At 42.4% G+C, this 19511-nt stretch overlaps 2 protein-coding genes across 8 annotated transcripts; both read left to right on the forward strand.

Moving 5' to 3' along the window:
- The first annotated feature begins 1770 nt into the window (after positions 1-1770).
- LOC100824486 lies at positions 1771-9337 on the forward strand. Of its 6 annotated transcripts, XM_010232393.3 has the most exons (6): positions 1771-2101; positions 2258-2265; positions 3055-3101; positions 5750-5861; positions 8479-8715; positions 8882-9337. In XM_010232393.3, the coding sequence occupies exons 5-6, from the start codon at positions 8568-8570 to the stop codon at positions 9034-9036; spliced, it is 303 nt and encodes a 100-aa protein (XP_010230695.1). In that variant the 5' UTR covers positions 1771-2101; positions 2258-2265; positions 3055-3101; positions 5750-5861; positions 8479-8567; the 3' UTR covers positions 9037-9337. The 6 variants fall into 6 exon arrangements, with proteins under 6 accessions (XP_010230695.1, XP_014755053.1, XP_003566365.1 ...); XM_014899567.2 differs by lacking the exon at positions 5750-5861; XM_003566317.4 differs by lacking the exon at positions 2258-2265.
- Positions 9338-11494: 2157 nt separating this feature from the next.
- LOC100826024 (5'-nucleotidase domain-containing protein 4) lies at positions 11495-19303 on the forward strand. Of its 2 annotated transcripts, XM_003566318.4 has the most exons (17): positions 11496-11872; positions 12114-12211; positions 13437-13556; positions 13830-13919; positions 14001-14116; positions 14202-14301; positions 15207-15278; positions 15350-15397; positions 15471-15548; positions 15648-15767; positions 15885-15990; positions 16560-16723; positions 17385-17519; positions 17668-17798; positions 18088-18150; positions 18236-18314; positions 18870-19303. In XM_003566318.4, the coding sequence occupies exons 1-17, from the start codon at positions 11575-11577 to the stop codon at positions 18909-18911; spliced, it is 1860 nt and encodes a 619-aa protein (XP_003566366.1). In that variant the 5' UTR covers positions 11496-11574; the 3' UTR covers positions 18912-19303. The 2 variants fall into 2 exon arrangements, with proteins under 2 accessions (XP_014755229.1, XP_003566366.1); XM_014899743.2 differs by lacking the exons at positions 18088-18150; positions 18236-18314; positions 18870-19303 and adding an exon at positions 18053-18066 and having other exon boundaries at positions 11495-11872.
- Positions 19304-19511: the final 208 nt, after the last annotated feature.

Consider the following 19511-nt stretch of genomic DNA (forward strand, 5'->3'; position numbering starts at 1 on the left):
TCAACAATTGTCAGTCGTTCATGGTGATTTCTTTTCACTCCACCCGCACCATAGAAGGCAAACAACCAGCAGCATCGGATAAGTATTCGGATTGAATACATTCATATAGAACTTCCTTTGCACTTCGGCATGTAATTAGCTTGGATCTGATTGTGCAAATCAAATATCTTTGATAACAAATACTCCCTCCATCCCATATTAAGTGACTTTCTATTACATGTATCTAGACGCTTTTTAGGCATAGATACATCCATATTTGGGCAAACTCGAGTCACTTAATATGGGACAGAGAGAGTAAGAATGGAGACAACATAGTAGTTGCTAGCTACAAACTAACAAACGAAAAAGTATTTATTCGAGCAACACAACAGATAAGAATGTCTTTATTCAGTTATTACCTATATGTCACAAAGGGTACAACAGAAGCAAGCATCTTCAAATTCACCTCGGTGGTCTTGAGGAACACGCCGATCACCATCTGGGTCAGCCGTAGCCTTGCCAAAATCTTCTTGATGTGCGGGTGCAATTCTTTAGTGCTGCAATCACAATTTTTTTTAACAAATCAATCAATGTTAATCCATCACCAAGAGCCAAAGAATAACAAAAGTATCTGAAAAGCTTTCGATTATCTACCGACCCGGAGCTGCAGATGGCGAAGAGGAGCTGGTCATCGTCGTGGCTCTCAGCGGGACTGAGCCTGCAGGACTTGAGGCGGGTGTGCATCCGCAGGAAGTCGAGCTCCTTGTCGCGGAACTTCCTGATGAACTCCTCGGGTCACTCCTTGTTTATACAGTGTTCAAAAGTACAGTAGTTAAAAGCTTATAAATATTCAGTGTTGTTGACTTCAAAAAAATTCACGCTTATCTTCCACTGAATACCGAACATGTTGTTCTAAACTTTCAACTTCAGTTTGCTGGTCATGAATGAATAAAAGTATTCGTATGGCAAACAACCCAATTTATCTACCAAAATAACCCAATAAAGAACCCTAACCCTTCACTGCTATAGCATGAGAAAATGACCAAGAAAGCAAGGAATCCGTGGAGGGTTCAGACCTGAACAATCTTGTGGCCCTTCCTCCTCCGCCCCGCTGGCTCCTCAGTTCCTCATTGTCAGGGGAGGTAGGGTCATGCACAGGCTAGGCGGCCAGCGGGAGCATCTGGGGCGGGCGAATCTCGCAGACCGCTCCATGTGTGTGGAAGCCTGCTGCCAGATCCCATCGAGGGATCCTTGACTGAGTCCTTTCTTGAGATGGGAGGTTGGCGACGCAAGCCCACTCCGCCTGCGCTGGATTTGGAAGGGGCGGCGGCGTCATCCGGCGGGACCACATCAGATCTTGGCGGCGGAAGAGGGGATGGCGGAGGCGCGCCGCGAGTGGATGGGAGGCGGCGATTTCGTTGGGGGTGGTGGTGAGGGGAGCGAGCGATCAATCGTGCAGGTGAGTATGCAATCGTTTCGGGTGAGAAAGTGTATTCCGCTTTCCGCGAATTGCGCGTGCGGTGGCAATCGGTGTAATTTCAATGAAATTGACGGATGAATCAACGTACGTACGTACCAAACTGCAAATTAAGTAGTAGCAAAGATAAAGATAAATGCACCAACATATTCTTCTGTGTAACTCCCTCACAAAACGTACACGGACCCTTTCGTAGCCGGGAATTTTTTTTACTGTGTGCGCTTTACCAGGAACGTTTAACCTGGAATTTTTTTTTACTGTGTGCGCTTAGCGATTAATTAATCGTCCGCTGCTCTGCCTCCCGACGTCGGCAGTCCCGATCCCGATCCGCGTACCTCTTCGTCTCTTCTTCCTCGCGCCCTACCCTCACCTCGCGCGCCCCCCGCCGCCCCCACGCCGCCTCGCGCGCCTGCCGCTCCCTCTCGCGGCCCCCACGCGCCCGCGCTCCTTCTCGCCGCGCCGCCTCGCGGCCCCCACGCGCACCCGCGCCGCCTCGCGCCCCCACGCGCCCGCGTGCCCTCGCGCCCCGGCCGCCGCATCTCACTCGCCCGCGCGGCCGCCGCCCCATACCGTCGGGTCCAACGCCGCAACGCTCCGCGGACGCCGCCCAGACAAGGCTCCGCCGCCCCGTTCAGACGCCTGGAGGTGAATTTCCTGCTACATCCTCCTTTTCCCTTGTCCCATAGAAGATTCCAAATTGCAGTGGTATTATACTGCTAATGAACGGGATCAACTAATTGCAATACCTCTTTGTACCATATTAATCTGGATTGGCTTCTTCAAACTTGCTGTACTGAACAGTCCAAAAGGTGAGCAGTTCTGATCTTTAATTAATTCGATTCTACCATTTAGGAAATACTGACCACCTTCTCATTGTTTAATCGATCTAGCTAGATGGAATACATTTCTTATGTGTTTTGCTTTGAATAATGTGATCATCTTTGGTTAATGGCTGGAGAATCTCAGCATCATTTACCTTTCTGATTTCTCATGAGCAGTGGAGCATGAATAATTGATGAATTTTGGGGCGAATTTTATAATACTTTACACCACAGTGTTTGTACTAACTACTAAGGTCATTCTATAACACTGTTAACATGTTTGATTTCAAAGATACTTGAAGTGTTTTAATTCAACACCATGTGAAGCATAAATTTTGTGGCGCTGTCAAGGGCAAACATTAATTCATATACTCAAAACAGGAAAGCTGGGGGTATGCATTTTGTTGTCAAGAATTTGTGCAATAAAATAGTGCCACTATTCTATAGGCAGCAGTGCTCACTAAATGGAAATATTAGTTAGTCAGAGCCTTGTATGTGTTATCATTATTGAATGCTCATGGTAATTACAAAATTCCTTTGATTTCGACTGATGTAAATAAAATATGTACATTGCATTACAATTTTTTGCTCTTCCATGTGCTTGTGACGTGACAGAGAACGAAGCTATTAAGTTTACCATCTTTGTATCCAGCATGCAAGTCTCAAATGCAATGCATCAGCTGTTTGTTTAACTTTCCAGATTTGTGCAGAACACCTTACTTTGCCAAATTTTTTGATGAAAATTGTCTGCATGTTTGGAAAATGCACCATCCGCAGGACATCGCTCCGTGCACTTCCGCTGGCCGCGCCGTGCCGTTCCACAGGTAATTATGGAAACTTGGTGTACAGAGTACTGCGCATGGGTTTATCTTCTTCGTTGCTGCAATGCTGCTCTTCTTAGCAGCAGGGTCATTGCATAAAGCAACAACCACTAAGTTCATGCCCGTCCAGTCCCCTGGAAGTGAGCTTCCTGCTATACCCTTCTCCTCTCCCCTTGATTTCTTATGCAGTTCGTTCTCAATTAGTCAATTCCCCGGGTGGTTGATTAGAGTTTGCTTAGCTTCGATGGTTGATTAGAGTTTGGGCTGGATGATTTATTTGTTAGGATGTTGGATTCACCAAACTGGATTGGGTGTGGTGAAAAAAATTCATGAGGTTGCAAGATTGAGATCCACAAAGAACTCTAATGGTATGAGTATAGGCTTCACGATTTAGTAATGAACAATAAGGTTGGACTTGGGCGCTGATTCTGCGCTAAACCAAGGAGCTGTTGATGATATCTGAAGCTTTACGAACTGGAGGTTGCACATATTTACGAACTGGCTTGACTTCATATATTTGCTTCGTTTGCAGCTTCATATAGCAGGAGGCCACCATGTGGTAATTTTAAGAGTAAATTTCAGAAAACCACACTTTTCCAGTCACTTGTCTCACAGAACCACACTTGTTGCTAATTTGTCCGCTACGCCACAACCATTCGGGCAAAGTGTAACAATGAGCCCAAAACAAACGAGTTTAGGGCTTTGACAGGATTCCCGACAGGTGGGGCCCACCTGTCAGGCGTAAAGTCGGGTCCAACGTGACCCAACCCAACCCATGAACGACCTTTCTTCTTCCACCTATCATCTTCTTCCCAGCCCCGCCATGATGACCATGCCGCCCACCGCCTCTCCTTCATCCAACGCGCCTACACCGACGGCCATATTATCGTCTGAACAGCCAGCGCCGGCGCCTGTAAATATGGTGCCCGTGTCACGCGGGCGGAGGCAGGCAGGCGGCCGCGCGAGGGCGCGCGCGGGCGGAGGGCTGCGCGAGGTAGCAGGCGGCCAGGAGCGCGCGCGGGCGGACGCAGGCAGCGGGCTGCGCGAGGCAGCAGGCTGGCGGCGCCGCACAAGGTTGTGCTTCTGGTGGGGAAGATGGCCAGATGAAGAAGACAGTTGTTATCGGGTCGGGTCGGATTGTCAAGTGGGTCCCACCTGTCAGGAATCCCGTCAAAATCGCTAAACTCTTTTATTTTGGGCTCGCTGTTACACTTTGCCCGAATGGTTGTGGCGTAGCGGACAAATTAGCAACAAGTGTGGTTCTGTGAGACAAGTGACTAGAGAAGTGTGGTTTCCTGAAATTTACTATAATTTTATTAAGAGTGTCAAGGTTAGAGATGGAATTTATTTTTACCTTTTGTGCCTCCTGCAAAGTTCGATATTCTGAAGTAGCCAATCTTTTCATTTCACGAGTTGTTGGACTTCAAAGGCTGAGTCCATTACGAATGAGCATGTAATATACTTGTAGTAATATTGCCGAGTAGTTGTCTTTAAGTATCGCTGGAAACTGGGGTTGATTGTAATATTTCTTCAACTATAATTATAATTTATTGTGTTCATGGATTTTATCTGATGCAATGTACATGGATCGTATACTGGATGTGCGGGTTTATATAGATAGACCATGTCATCTATTTGAGTGCCCAATAAAAAAAATACTAAATTGAAGATAAATGAAAATCAAAAGATATGCTTTAAATTTTAAGGACGTGCGTGCACGTGCACACTCACTAGTCAGAGTAAAGATCACACGGCTCGACTGGACCGTCGCTGCAGCGGGCAGCGCTGCCCTCTAGTCCGCCGACGCCGGCCACCTCGTCGCTGCCCGAACCTACCCCCAGCCCTCCCTCATCCTTCCTGCAGTCCCGTACCCCTCTCTTCCAGGCGCCGCCGCACGCATCTGCTCTCCCCCATTTGTTCATCCCAGCTCCGTTGAAGGAGGAGCCAGTCGTCGCCTTCCGGTGCTCACCCACCGGTAAGTCTTCTGTTTCGTTTCCGTTTCTTGCTTTCTTCGGTGTGCTCGCCTGGGGCTCACTGACTGCCACTTCTGCACGTGCTTCGTTCCATTCCATCCACACCCAGCCAGGAAAGGAAACGGAAACCATATTCCTGTGGAAATTTTCATATGCTCTGCATGCGCGCAGCCGATCGATTCGAATTCGTGTACTCCCTCCGTCCAACAACAAAAGATGTCTCAAGTTTGTTAAAATTTGGATGCATCTAGACATGACTTTGTATGTAGGGGTTCCTGCAGGTCGGGTGTAGTACTACTACGAGTTTGTCTGGCAGTTTGATTTCCGCTGTAGCTTTTTGTTTGTGATATCTGAAGCCTGAAGGGGATTTTATTTCCTTTTGCTGAATTCTTGTGTTGTAGCTAGAGAAGATGGATGTAGACCTGTGAATGCAGTTCCTCACCCACTCAGGATATGTTACATATTAGTTTTTGTGAACTCTGTGAGATTTTTTTTGTGAATTTTGTCAACTACGGAGTAGCAATCAGCCCTGCAGGCTGCAGGACCTGATTATCTAGTTCAGTGTAGTTGAGTTGAGTTAATGCAAATCAGCATTCAGTGCTTCGGTTCAGTAGCATGATTGATCAGCAGCAAGAGGGGCCGTTATGTTCACTGTCTAACCTATTGCTTGGGGTCCAGGGCGACCCTTGCCCCTGGGATTTTTCAGCAGGGTCGGTGGTTCGGCAAGGGTCAAATACGCGGAGGTAGCAAGTACTAGCAGGCAAGCAGCAGTGCAGAAGCTCGAGTGCAGGTAGGATGCGCTAGTTCTCAAAATCAGAGTTCTAAAATTCTGAATGATTGATTGCTTAATTCAGGTGATATATTATTGCTTGATTCCATCGATAAATTGAATTATCGATTGATTTTTATATTTGTGTTGCGTTATTACCCTGTGGTAGTCTGGTGATAGATAAATTGACTCCTTATGACTTATGAGACCTTATTAACAACTTGTGTTGTATTTTTCGCAAATTTGTACATCCAGTGTTAAAAAAATATTGTGCGTTCAAATCCGGCCCCCACATTGGTCAAATCCTGGATCCACCTCTTTGATTGTGCCGTGAGTGTCAGAATAGCCTGATTCAGACATGAGAAAAGTACTGAATCTAGCTAGCCTTTTGAAACTGATTTTTTTCTTGACTTGATGCTATTGGAAATGGTGAGGTTCTTGCTGATGCAAGAAAGTTTATAGCATAGCTTTTGTTTTGTTTTGATTGATAACTCCTGGATCAAGAGTCTGGATAACCATGTCAGAGCTGCAGACATGTGAAGTTATCTTGAGCTCTAACTGTAAAGAAAAATAATTACTTGGGTCCTATGACGATTTCAAGGGTCTTTTGGCCTGCCGCGAGCTCCATTTGCTTGTTCAAATAAAGTACGGAGTTTTGTAGGGTATTACTTCATTACTAGCATATGGGAATGAAGTTTATTGTGCCCATGGTTTGTCATAAGCATGAAACTCTCTGTCCTGGAGCTTACAATATATTTTCTACTATAATCCACATCCTGTTTATGTAAGAACCTAAGTTTGCTGCAGGCAAGCTCTTCATATTTTTGATTTACTGATAAATGCATACACAAATAAGATTTCGCTCTGCTACTGTATGAACAAACTAATTTCCCATGAACCACCATCCCTCTGCTGCTTTGTTTATGCTTTTGGCTTTTACGTGCTGACTTTAATATGCAACCTTTTTTCTTCTTCTCCTTTAATTGCCTTCTGCCACACTGCTAGTAGGAGGAACAATCAGAAGGTATTGATCTTTGACTACTAGTACATTATTATAGATAACCTTATGGTATGCATCTCCTCTGTTACTGATTGTTCTGCTTTCACAACCCATGTTTGGTCTGTAACACTTCTTTAATTAATCACTTTTATTTTGAGCAAACTTGGGATCGAGAAGCAACTTTCCTGACAATTAGGAAAATAGGAAGAACACTTGTTTCCATTTCTGCACTGAACTGCTTCTAGCAGAAAATAGCTGTTTGTAAGAAATGCTTATATCAAGAAATAACTGATCTGTGTGAAAAATATAAAAATCTTTACAAGTATGCTAATTCAAATTGAGAAATCTGCTCCATAATATTACTCATCATTTTATTTTGCTGTAAAAAACACATTCATGATGCCTCATCTTACATCTACTACTAAATCATTTCTGATCCATGCAATCCTGGTTTAGTCCAAATATACTTTTAGTAGAGGGGATTGAGCGTGAGGAAGGGATTCAACCTCCTTGCGGATTGGGTGATGAGAGGGGGATCAACCCAAGCCCTTGGTGGATTGTTCCCTACCAACCAAACAAGTCCTAAATCTGCCCACTTGGGCAATTGGATGAATATCTGGTTTGCAGTGTCAGCGTGTCGGAGACAGGAGTTTTTAGTATTTCTCTCTGTTGTCTGATTGATCTTGGTTCCCTTGCTGATTGTCCTGATTGTGGGAACTATGCAAATTCCAAAGTGTACCGAGTAATGAAAATCAACATACCGCTAGCACTTGCCTACATGGTGGATGTCAATTGGATTGAGAATTTGGGCTAAACATAAAGATTGAAAGATTGTATGCATTGCTTAGTTTTTGAATATGGAAAAATAGTGTCCAAACCCAGCAGTTGGCCCTGATTAATTCAACCCCCTAGGGTCCAGCTTAAATAATACTGTAAATCAGACAGCATGACTTTGACTTGCATACTATTTTACACTAAATAGTCACTATGACCGGCATGCAGTTTACATCATGCATTTGATTTATGAAATTACAAATTGGCATTGTTCTATGACTGCCAATTTCCCATTATATCATTCATGTTTGTTTTTTACTTTAGCTTGTTGGCGTTGCAAACTTTTCTCTTGATATTTCTTCCCTGTTAGGTGATAACTAGTTTGATGGTTAGCATGCTGCTTCCTATTATTGATGTTTGTCTTAAAAACATTTCTTGATCATGCAGTCATCTGAGCAGTCATATATAGACTTGGTAACAAGTTATATTCTACAAAATCGAACCTCATGGACAAATAGAAGTTTCACTGTCTTTGTTGCCAAAATGCACTCTGTTTTTAGTTAACACATTTCTTTCTTTCTTGTGGAATAAGGGCTGGATATTAATTCCTGGTGTGTTATCATAAATTCTAGATTGGTTAGGTGCTGTGAGAATTCCTCAATTTGTATGTGTTCTGCAAATAGATGGGTGAGCACTAATCAATGAGAAATCAATCAACTATAGCCTTTGTCTGATATTACGGTTTTGTACCTAATTAACATCTGCCAATTTTTTGGTTTAGGTTTCCGTTTTAGCACTTCTTACTCTTGAGGTTACTTGGAAAGGAAAAGATTTTCTACTTTATTTAACTACAAACAATTTCAGGAAGCAAAGTGCTCTGAAGTCTGAACAGCTGAAGCTCCTGCTCCGGCAAATTAGTGGGGTTTCTATCGGCAAAGAAGCTAAGGATTGTGATGGCATGTCGACAGGCTCTGGGATGGTCTGAAGGGGAGGTTATGCGGCCAGAGTCAAAGCCATGCTCCCGACTGATGCGTCACACTGCTGGCATCTTCTCTGTTGGTGGCGCCCTTGCTTTCTGGGTGCTTTGCCGTCTTCACTATGGTGATTCTTCCTGACCATCCAGCTTTTCCAGTTTCTAATGAATTAATCTTCAATCCTGATTTGATTATTCATTGTCATTTCAATATCTTAAGGTTTCAAGTGTTAGTGCTTCCAAGTAACTCAGAACTGAAACCATTTTGTTGACCCTGTTTTTGGCTATATGTAGGTCCAAGGATAACGGTTCCAAGGAGTCTCAGGTGGGCATCATGCGGAGTAATCTCTACAAGCTCGACATCAGCCTTGCTCGTGCGGCTCTTCAGTCCGGAATGTGAACCGCAGAACATAGCAGCCTACGACAGACCTGAATACAAGCCTGCATAGTATCATGAAAACTCAGGATCCATGTCTACCGGTTCCATGCTAGTTGCTCATTCAGCCCGGGAGATGCGTTCTCTGCCCTTCCTATGATACCCACCTTATGCATAATTTAGCCTGCCCTGAACTTGTAGATCTCTGTATTTCGTTATACACTGGGCTCTCGTCATTGCATCTCTGAGACTACGAGCTATGCTTGCTTCCGAATAACCTGATGGTTTGTAAGATAGAGATAATCATACTCCGAGTCCAAAGTTCAGAAGTTCGAATAAGCCAGTCCTGCGCTGTGCTTAATAAGCTTGTCTGTCGTTTTTTTTTTCACAAAAGCATAATGTCTATTTTGTGCACTGCTTAACGCGAATCAGTTTCAGAAGATAGCAGAACAGTACGTCCAGGATTAGGATCCGAGTTGCTTCCTGCTAACTAATCCCGGATGCTTCATTAAGAACTCAAGTTCGTATCGAGCTTTGCATACGAGATAAGTCTGATATATAGAACGTCGTTCGCGTACGAACTACGCTGCAAATAACGCTCGGAATCTCACTTAAATTTTACTCGCGTCGAAACCAACACAAGAGAGAGACGCCGGAGGAGCGAACTGAAGGAACGTCGCAATGCAGCTCACGCTGTTCAACTGCTGCCCGCCGCCGTGCCCGTGCGCAGACGGCGGCGGCTGCTACGAGGAGCTGCCGGTGTCGGTGCCGCCGCACGTGCCGCTTGGGCTGAGCAGGGAGTACGACCAATGGGAGGAGGGCGCGTACGCGGGGGCCGTAGAGCAGCTGCAGCTGCCTGACGGCCATCGTGGCGTCTCGGCGGAGATCACGGAGACAGGCAGCGGCTTCGGGGCTTGGCTACTGGCGGCTTTCGCGTCGGTCTACAGGAACATGGTGGTGCCCGTCCATCGAGCTTTTTGGACAGATTCTCGATGCTTAAAGCACCGGCCAGAAGCTTAAGCGCGCGTGTACGTACTATCCTCCGTGAGTTCTCTGATCCGGCAGGCACGATAACGATGCGCTTTTCGCGATCGAGAGTCAGCCGGCGGTCCGGTAGATGCGTACGCGTGCGGCTTTGCGCTGGGTTGCGTCGACGTTCAGATACCTGTCGTTGATGTCGTCTCGAGAAGCCTAGGAGGATCTATTCCAGAAAGATAGAGGAAGAAGAGATCGAGCATCTCGAATTCTCGGCGGTGGCAAATCGGAAGCGCCTCTTTTTGAACGATGGCATGACACGGCAACGACATTGTCAGTGTAGAATGTGTTTTTTTTTTGGTAGTTCGTTAAAAAAGGAGAATGTGTTTTGTCTATGTTAGCATTGTCGGTACAGCACCTACAAGCACAAGAGGCATTGACAGTGTAGAGTGTGGTTTGTCGTATGTGAAGTGCTTTTTGATCGTCAGATGAGCTTGTGACTGTTGTCATGTTTCATGATGATATTGTGGATGCGTTGTATTTTCGACAGATTTTTGTTAATTAACTGGATGTCCAGACTTTTTTTAAGACAATGAGTGGAACAAAGCTTCTCGCAAAAAAAAAAAGACAAAGCTTTTGCATCTGCCTCGAAGAAAATGTATTATTAAATATGCTTTTTCCGTATGCTATACTTGGTCGATTTATCAGTGTGTCTGTTTGTTCCGTGATGCACTATATCGAGTTTAATTATGTTGCTACTCGCTAGCTTGTCGTCAGAATTTTCATCTGGTTTTTTCTTTAGACAAAGCATTGTAATAGGAAATATTCTTTTTCTCGATCATAAATTGTAGAAACATGTTATCTCTCGACGAGGTTCCACAGAAAAACTTTGTGCAACAAGCTTGTGAACGTTAAAAGGAGGATGGACTAGACTCGCTCTTTGAATGCATGGACTTCTCATTAACAATGTGGTTAGATTGTGCATCTTGATAGCGTGATTGACTTTAACGAGACTCGCTCTTTGAATGCATGGACTTCTCGTCAACAATGTGTTGAAATTGTGCATCTTTAGAGCATGTTTGACTTTAACTGGACTTGCTCCAAGAAAATATTAGAAATGTGCTACTCCCTCAGTCCCATATTAAGTGCCGAAATATTACATGTATCTAAACGTTTTATAAGTACAGATATATTCATATTTTGGCAAATCCGAGTCACTTAATATGCGACGGAGGGATTACTTGATTACACTATTTCCCCCCATGTCACCTTTTTGTTTTATTGAGAATTCATACTTTTATCATGGAGGACAACTTCTAAAACACCATTCAAAAAACGTGGTTAACATGATGATGAAACATATCATTATACTGTATCTGTATGAAAGACGATTGTATTGATACCTTATGAGGCGACACAGAAAAAACGGTGCATCGACCTTACGAGGGTGACACAAAAGAAATTATTTTGAGAGAGAATCTGATGTTTTTGAAGTTTGCTTTGGGTCAGCCTCCAAACTTTTTCTCCGTATTTCAAACCGTCCCCACTCGCCCACTTTCTCCCACCTCCCCCATCCAATCTTCGCTTCTCTCGGGCCTGACCGAAAGCAGCGGCCAGCCCAGCAGTGCGCGCGGCAATGGCGGACCCCGTCGACCTCGTGCAGCGCCACTGCCTCCGCCTCTCGACGCGGCTTCCGCCTCCGCCGCAGCCGCGATGCCTCGTCGGGGCTCGCCTCCGCCTCCCGGGCTCTCCCCTCTCGCTCCGGTGCCGCGCGCTCGACGCCAGCAAGCCGGTGGCGGTGGAGGGGGATAAGAGCGAGGAGGACGACGAATCGTACTTCTCGGTGATATCGTCGAGGCTTTCCGATGTGGACTACCACGGGGAGAGCACCAAGGGGGATTTGAACGTTCGGAGGGAGCACATCGACGCGCTCGGTGAGCTCCGAGCCTCCGACGCCTCCGTGATTCTCAGCTATTACTCCCTGTTCCGAGAGTATGTCATGTTACTACATAATTGTTGACGATATTATTCCGGTGGGATCAAACGAGCACTGGAGTATGCATTCGACAAATTAAAGCATCCGGCAAAATAGATTATTCCTGATGGAGCATACGGTAACAGCATCACAATTATGCTAGAAATTGTTATAATTACTCGGAAATGCTTGGATTTTAGGTGGGAATGGCAAGTCAACATTGCATGGTCCTATAGAGGAGATAGCTTGGAAAGAAGCGAAAGAAGCTGAAACATTGCTCAGTGACATGGGAATTGCAGTAATATTCTACCCCATTAGCATGATTTTATTCTTCTCTGTTCAATTTTTCTAACATGTATTCAGTAGAACTCAGCACCAATCTGCTTGGCGCCGTCCAGCATGACCATCACCTCAGTGGCTCAGTCATAGTAACACTTACTATTACAGACGAGAAGTCAATTAACAGACCGAACATGATCTACCTTTACTAACACCAGAAGCTTTTTCAGTTATTGAAATAACCGCCAATTTGCAAAATTCAACACCGGTATCCATAGTGGTAAAACTATTTCATGACAGTTATGTTGTACCAGGAAAAGCTTAGTAAAAGCCATATTGTTGGGGTATAAATGAATCCCTATATGAGCCGGGCCTCTCATCCTGCATGGCAAGAGACTAAGTCAACAAAAGTCCCCTTTCGGTCAACATGCCAACAAGGCTTGGTCAAGCCACATAAGCTAGTTAACAAGTCAAGCGAGTCAAACAAGTCCAGGGTCGAGTCCTTGAGTTGGGAATGATTAAGACCGACACATCGGGTCTATGAGTCTTTAGACCAGGATCGGCGCGTCCAATCCTTGAGTCTATTCAAAACTCGGATTGACGACGTCGCCTCAGGAGACCTATTGCTACCTGGATGGTCGCTCGACTCTTCGCTCCCTCTATCTCCCAACGTAGAAATAGGTCACGCTCCACGAGGTGACAAACCTATTAAAAAAATATTGAAGTGTCAACTTGTCAAGTGTAAGGCAACCCTCGCTAATATGGCCGGCGTATCCCCCCTAATTCTGTTGTTGTTCTTGAGCAAGAGCACATATGTTTCTTGATAACCAGAAAAATACCTAATTTACCGGAAAATATTCTATATTGTTTAGCAATGCATGCCAGAGTAATATATTAAGAAACACTAAGGACACACTCTTTGTAGCACCAGCACCATGATTTCCATTTAGGGCAACATAACTGCAGCGGATACAAGAATCATGATAAAAAACATTCTAAGAAATTATAAATAGATGATAGCATAATATGTTAAAAGCTAAAGTTTCATGGTCAACATTAACTATAAAGTCTGCATACTGAACAACAGATTTATTTTACAGTTAATGTCTTACTTTTAATGTTTCCTTCTTGAACTTCCATGGTTGGTTCCTCTCGCCAATCATATCTTGATTGAGCATCATGATGATGGAGAAACTAGTCATCCTTCCAAGTACGTAGGCTTAGTTGTCTATTTCCTAATGCAGGATCCTTTAACACTGAGGCACTCTCCTCGTGGAATTTTCTGCACCAGGACACTAAATCTTCGATCTATCAGTGTCATTGGCTATGACATGGATTACACATTGGTTCATTACAACGTGATGGTACTTCAATATCCATTTTCTAGATTTGTCTTCTAATTGTTCTGAAACTGAGGATTGCTTATATATGTATTTTTTTTTTACAAATTTGATTGCTGATATGACTGGTAATTCTGAAGGATAATGTATGTAAGAGTGTCAACTATGAGTAATTCTTTTTGTAGCCCCCCCATAGTCTTACATCTTGGATAAGACGAAGTGAATGTTCTATATATCGTTCACTACAGTGATTACATGAAACTGCAAATATACTGATGCGTTTTGATATTTGTGCAGGCCTGGGAAGGGCGTGCATATGATTTTGGGATGGCCAACCTGAAGAGCATGGGTTTCCCAGTTGATGACCTTGAATTTGATCCTGACCTGGTAATTATACCAGTGTTTACTTCATGCCTAATACCTCAAAACACACACATCATCCTTAGTGATATAATCACTCTTCCACAGGTTATCAGGGGTCTTATTATGGATAAAGTAAAAGGAAACTTGGTTAAAGCTGACCGTTTTGGATACATTAAGAGGGTCATGCATGGTACCAAAATGCTGTCCACTCGTGCTGTGAGGTAGACATACATAGCCAAGGGTTTTCAGTTTTCAGCAAGTTGTTCTCCTCGGGAAATGATAACTCTTATCCGTGATTCTGCATAGTGAAATATATGGAAGAGAATTGGTGGACCTGCGGAAAGAAAGTACATGGGAGTTCCTTAATACTCTTTTCTCTGTTTCTGAAGCTGTCATGTTCATGCAGGTTATTTACCTTTTCCTTTATCTGATAATTGCAATTTTAATGTTAATGTTATGTTGCTTATTTTTCCATTAAGAAGAAGGGCGCAAGAAGCGCAAGTACAGGCAACAAAGCAAAGGCAAATGCCTAAAAACAGGAAAAGAAAGAAAAGAAAAGAAAAGAAAAGAAAAGAAAAGAAAAGAAAAGAAGATAAAAATGCTAAACACTATACAGTATACACTATACAGTTAAATCAACAACCACATCAATTCTCCTTTGTGCATCAGATAGTAAATGTTGCCACTATTCATCTCTCATAGATATATGTAATTTTCTTTGAAAGAGTTGGTAAGAATTGGTTGCAGAAGTGTTTAAAAATCAGGGAAATACTATGTTAAGTGCTAGCCTAGTAAAACTTCTTGATAGTAGAAAACAATGTGCCCTTGTCTTCCTAGTGATTAGAGTTTGAACAAACGTTACATTCTAGGCTCAAATGTTAATGTAGTGTACACATGAATTTGCAGAAATGCCCCGTGAGGTTTGTAGCAGAAACTTCTTGATAGTAGAAAACAACCAAGTTGCCATTTCATTTTTTGTTAGTAGTGGGGTTTGTAGCAGTAATGTCAGGGAGCTCTTGATGGTATTTGGCTGCCCTGAGCATTTGCACTTCCTAATAAAATCTTATCCAGGAAGCTTACTGCATGTTCGCAAACTGGACAGTATTTGTTGTTCTATAAATTAACATCATTAGTTCTGTTCTGGTTCATTCAGTAAATAGTCGCAATGCTTTTTCTAAGAAAACAGGGTTTTCAATTTGGTGTCATTCGACCTTCTGAACCTACATAGCATAACCTTATGCCTGTCATAGTAAACGTTTTCTCAAGTTTAAAGTGAACCATCGTTATATGGACAATGGTCCTTCTTTTCAGATGGTTGACAAGTTGGATCAGGGTTTGGTGCCTCCTGAACTTGGGCCACTGGATTACACAGGGCTGTACAATGTAAGAGTACTGCTGATTCTTTTAGATGCCCACCTTTGTCATGTCATAGCATTTGGAGTCTTTGCTTTCAGGCTGTTTCCAAAGCACTTTTTCGAGCCCATGTAGAAGGTCAACTCAAGGTACTCTTTGGTGATTCTATATGATTTACAACTAATATTTGTCTTAAATTTTCTTTAGCTGGTTGAAATGTAGAGCGAGATAATGGCTGAGCCTGAGCGATTTGTAGAGCCTGATCCAGAACTGCCTTTAGCTCTTCTAGATCAAAAAGAGGTTAACACACCACCACCTTAAGTGCTCATGATATATTTGAAATATTAGGGCCATTATACTGCTATACTAAATTACCGGTTTCCCTTTTCAACTCAACAGGCTGGAAAAAAGTTGCTTCTTATTACTAATTCAGATTACCTCTATACGAACAAAATGATGAATCATGCATTCAATCGCTTCCTTCCGAATGATATGGGATGGAGAGATCTGTTTGAAATGGTGAGTACTGAGTATTTATGTCCCCTATATGCTGGTTATAAAGGTAACACTTGTCAGCCATTGCATGTCATTGTACTCGAAAATTCATTAAGGCCAATTGATTATTTATTTATCTAGGTTATAGTCTCTGCGAGGAAGCCAGAGTTTTTTCAAATTTCACACCCATTGTACGAGGTTGTAACAAATGATGGATTAATGCGTCCCTGTTTTAAAGCAACTTCAGGTAAAAATCTTGTTGTTCCAGCTATGGTCTAATTTCTATTGAATCTCTAGGACTTGTTCTGTTTTTTTTCACTGTATGAGCATCAGAACATGTTCAAGATTCAGGTCAAACATACATCATAATTTGACTTCAGTCCAGCTTCCTTCAAAACCGAAAATTGTATAAGCAGATTTCGGATTGACCTAGAGGGGAAAAAGACATAAATATGTTCATGCTAGGATAGGAATAGAAAAAATGTGTGCACCAATTATGAACAGCTCTAGTACATGACTTTATATGAGCTCATACAGATTTACCATTTTATAACCACTAATACAGCTCTTGTATGCTATTATAACGTGAGTTTTGCTCCAATACACCCTTTTGCAACTGAAAGATGGTGCAGTTATAATTCATTGTTCACCCAGAAATGTGTTACCTTCCTTCCTATGCAGTCTTTTGATGCTGACGTGCATGCAACTTGATGTCTTGTTTCTTTCCGTTGTATGTCTCTGTTTCTGATGTACTAGGTTGACCAGGATTTTTTTTTGTGCCTGACTTGTTACTCTTTTCTTAATTGGGTATTTTAGGGGGCTTGTACTCTGGTGGTAGCGCTCAGATGGTTGAGAAGTCTCTAGACATTCATGGTGATGAGATATTATATGTGGGGGACCATATTTTCACAGATGTAAGCCAATCGAAAGTTCATTTAAGATGGAGGACAGCATTAATCTGCCGAGAACTAGAAGATGAGGTTAGGCTGCTTAGTTTTCTCAGTTCTCACCAATTTATACAAAACAGAGTTCTGTAGAGCATTCAGCATTGGTATATCACATTCCAGCTATAGGAATATGCGGTAAAAAAAATCCCTTCCTCTTTTTTTTAGAAAATGGAAGCTTTCTTAATTATTACATAGTTTTTTACAATCACAAAACTTGTGAAAAGACTTGGAACATTTGTTAATTCCGTGATTGATAGTTTGCCTATCATGTGAGTTTTGAAAATCTGTGAACATAACTTTTTTATAATCAAATTATCTGATCAAACTCCATTAGTTTAAAATAAATTGCACTATAGGGGTCCTTAGACTTGCCTGTTGCCTCATTTGGATCCATAGATTTCATTTTTAGCTTGTTTAGTTCCTATACTCGCATAATCACGACGCTTTGGTTAATCTATTGATCAAGTGATGAAACAACAACTTGGAGGGACCTAGTACCCACTGTCTTGTACAACTTGTGATGCCAAAATGCTGCTCATGCACCTACCCTTAAGATCATTAACCAAGTTGATTTTTTAGAATTCTCCAAAACTTTATCTAGAACGGAAATAACCACATGTAGTTTTAATGTATTGTTGCCAATAACTGTATTTTTGTTTAACTTATTTGATCTTTCCTTCTCCTGCGTTTGCAGTTTGAGGCACTAATCCAAAGCCATGTTCAGAAAGAAAAGCTTGTCACACTTATACAACAAAAGGAAATCGTGGGAGACCTTTTTAACCAATTTCGCCTGGCCCTGCAGAGGCGTACAAATTCACGTCCTGCACAGGTATTAGAGTGAAACCACAAAACTTTCGTAAGATTTAACATATTGTTTTCTTTCCACGGAGAAGCTTGAGATTTTATCCATCATATAAACAATCTACAAATGTTACCACACATACTTGCATTGATATATCGATTTTACTCTTTTCCAGACAGTTGCTGCTACTTCTATGAATGATCAGGAGCTTACAGAAAGTATGCAAAAGTCGCTCATTGTTATGCAGAGATTAGACGAAAAGATTGCACCATTGATGGAATCGGATGGAGACCTTTTCAATAAAAGGTACATCAGACACTCCTGTGAAGTTCTTTTGAGCATACTTAATGTAATAAGTACTTCAAGTGAGTGGTTTCCAGATCTATTGCCCTATGTCCCTTGCAGAAGAAATGCATGTTAAGTTTAGTTGCCATAAATGCCAGCGCGTCTTTGTTATTTTGCTTCTTATTTTGAATGTCTACCACTCCCATAAGGCCATAAATATGGAACTTTACCATCTTTTTCATATATCTCTTAGTGCATCTCTCTCTAATTGTCAGAAAGATAAACTAAGCAAAAGTTATTTCCTCTTAAGATGGGGTTGGCTGTCACGGGCCGGCCTTTGGGACAAGAGCCATCTAACCAGGCAAATTGAAAAGTGAGTGGTTATGTCCTCATAGCAGTGAATTTTTACAGTGCCCAGACTTATTTGTGTAAATAAAACTAATTTTTCTTTGCTGTAGATATGCTGATATATACACATCAAGGGTTTCAAATTTTCTACACTATACTCCTTTCATGTATTTCCAGTCACAAGAACAGGTAAAATACACAGCTCCAGATAATCTGGTGTCCTGCCTTTGTTTATTTACTTATGGTCATGTTCATTGGTTGAGACATTAGAGTGTCAATTCTCACATTGACAAAAGGCACGTTATAGCAGTAAATAGATTGACTGTAATGCAATCACTTCTGCAATTACCTCAGAATCTGTGAGAAGAATATCATACAAATGGGAGTACTAGATTTTTCTGTTGGTTTGCCTAGTGAAGTGTCTTCAGAGGTGGAATATTGATAATTATCATATCTACTTTTCGCAAAAAAATTTTATCATATCTACTTGACGTCATGAAATAGCCAAGGCACCAATGCAAGCAGATCACTGAATTGGCTTAGCTGTGTTCCTAAAAAATTCTGCTTACCTGGAAATGCACTGCAAAAGAACATTGACATCAACCCGCTATTTGTATATGATATCTGTCTGGACACTACTAAAATGGGCATTGCTTGCATAGATCATATGATTAATCATATTGTCGCATTCACCATTTTTCGCTATTTTATTATAATCTGTCTGATCGTTGGAACTTCTTCTAGACACTTGCACACGATGTCCATTCCTATTCCCGCGGTCAATAATGTTGGCGCCACTGCCAACGGGCTCCACCGATTTTAATTCAGAGGAAGAGATGGGGTGATGGAAAAAGAAAGGGAAAATAAAATTGTGGCCGTGGCAGCTGGGCAGAACCTGCATTCCAGTGCAAGGGCTTCTAACTTGGAAGATGTTACATTGCGTCGTCATGTGTAGCTGTGTGCCTAACTGCCTGCGTATGTAAAGTGATTAGCTTGTAAAATTGTCACACTCGTAAGTTGATTACAGTAAGCTTTGGTTTGGTTTGGTGAGGAACAAACGACCAGTGTAACTACGGTGGGTCATGTAAAGCGTGACACAGTGGAGATCCGTCATTGTGTAACATACATTGTGCAAAATACATGTTATTAAATAATGAAAATATTGTATTTCTAGTTCATTGTCTTGAGGAACACCCAGCGATTTTATCGGCCAGCACCACAACATCGAATCCTCAGGCTGTTGCATTACTTGGTTGGCTTGTTCCTCACAGCTAATCCATCCATCTCTAGTTCATGGTCTCGTGGATGAAAGATTCACCGTCGCGTTGTAAGCCTGTGCTTTCCATCCAATATTTGTAAGAATTGGCCTATCTTTCAGTAAAATCC

Source organism: Brachypodium distachyon, chromosome 2 (genome assembly GCF_000005505.3).
Source record: "Brachypodium distachyon strain Bd21 chromosome 2, Brachypodium_distachyon_v3.0, whole genome shotgun sequence".
Taxonomy (NCBI): Eukaryota; Viridiplantae; Streptophyta; class Magnoliopsida; order Poales; family Poaceae; genus Brachypodium; species Brachypodium distachyon.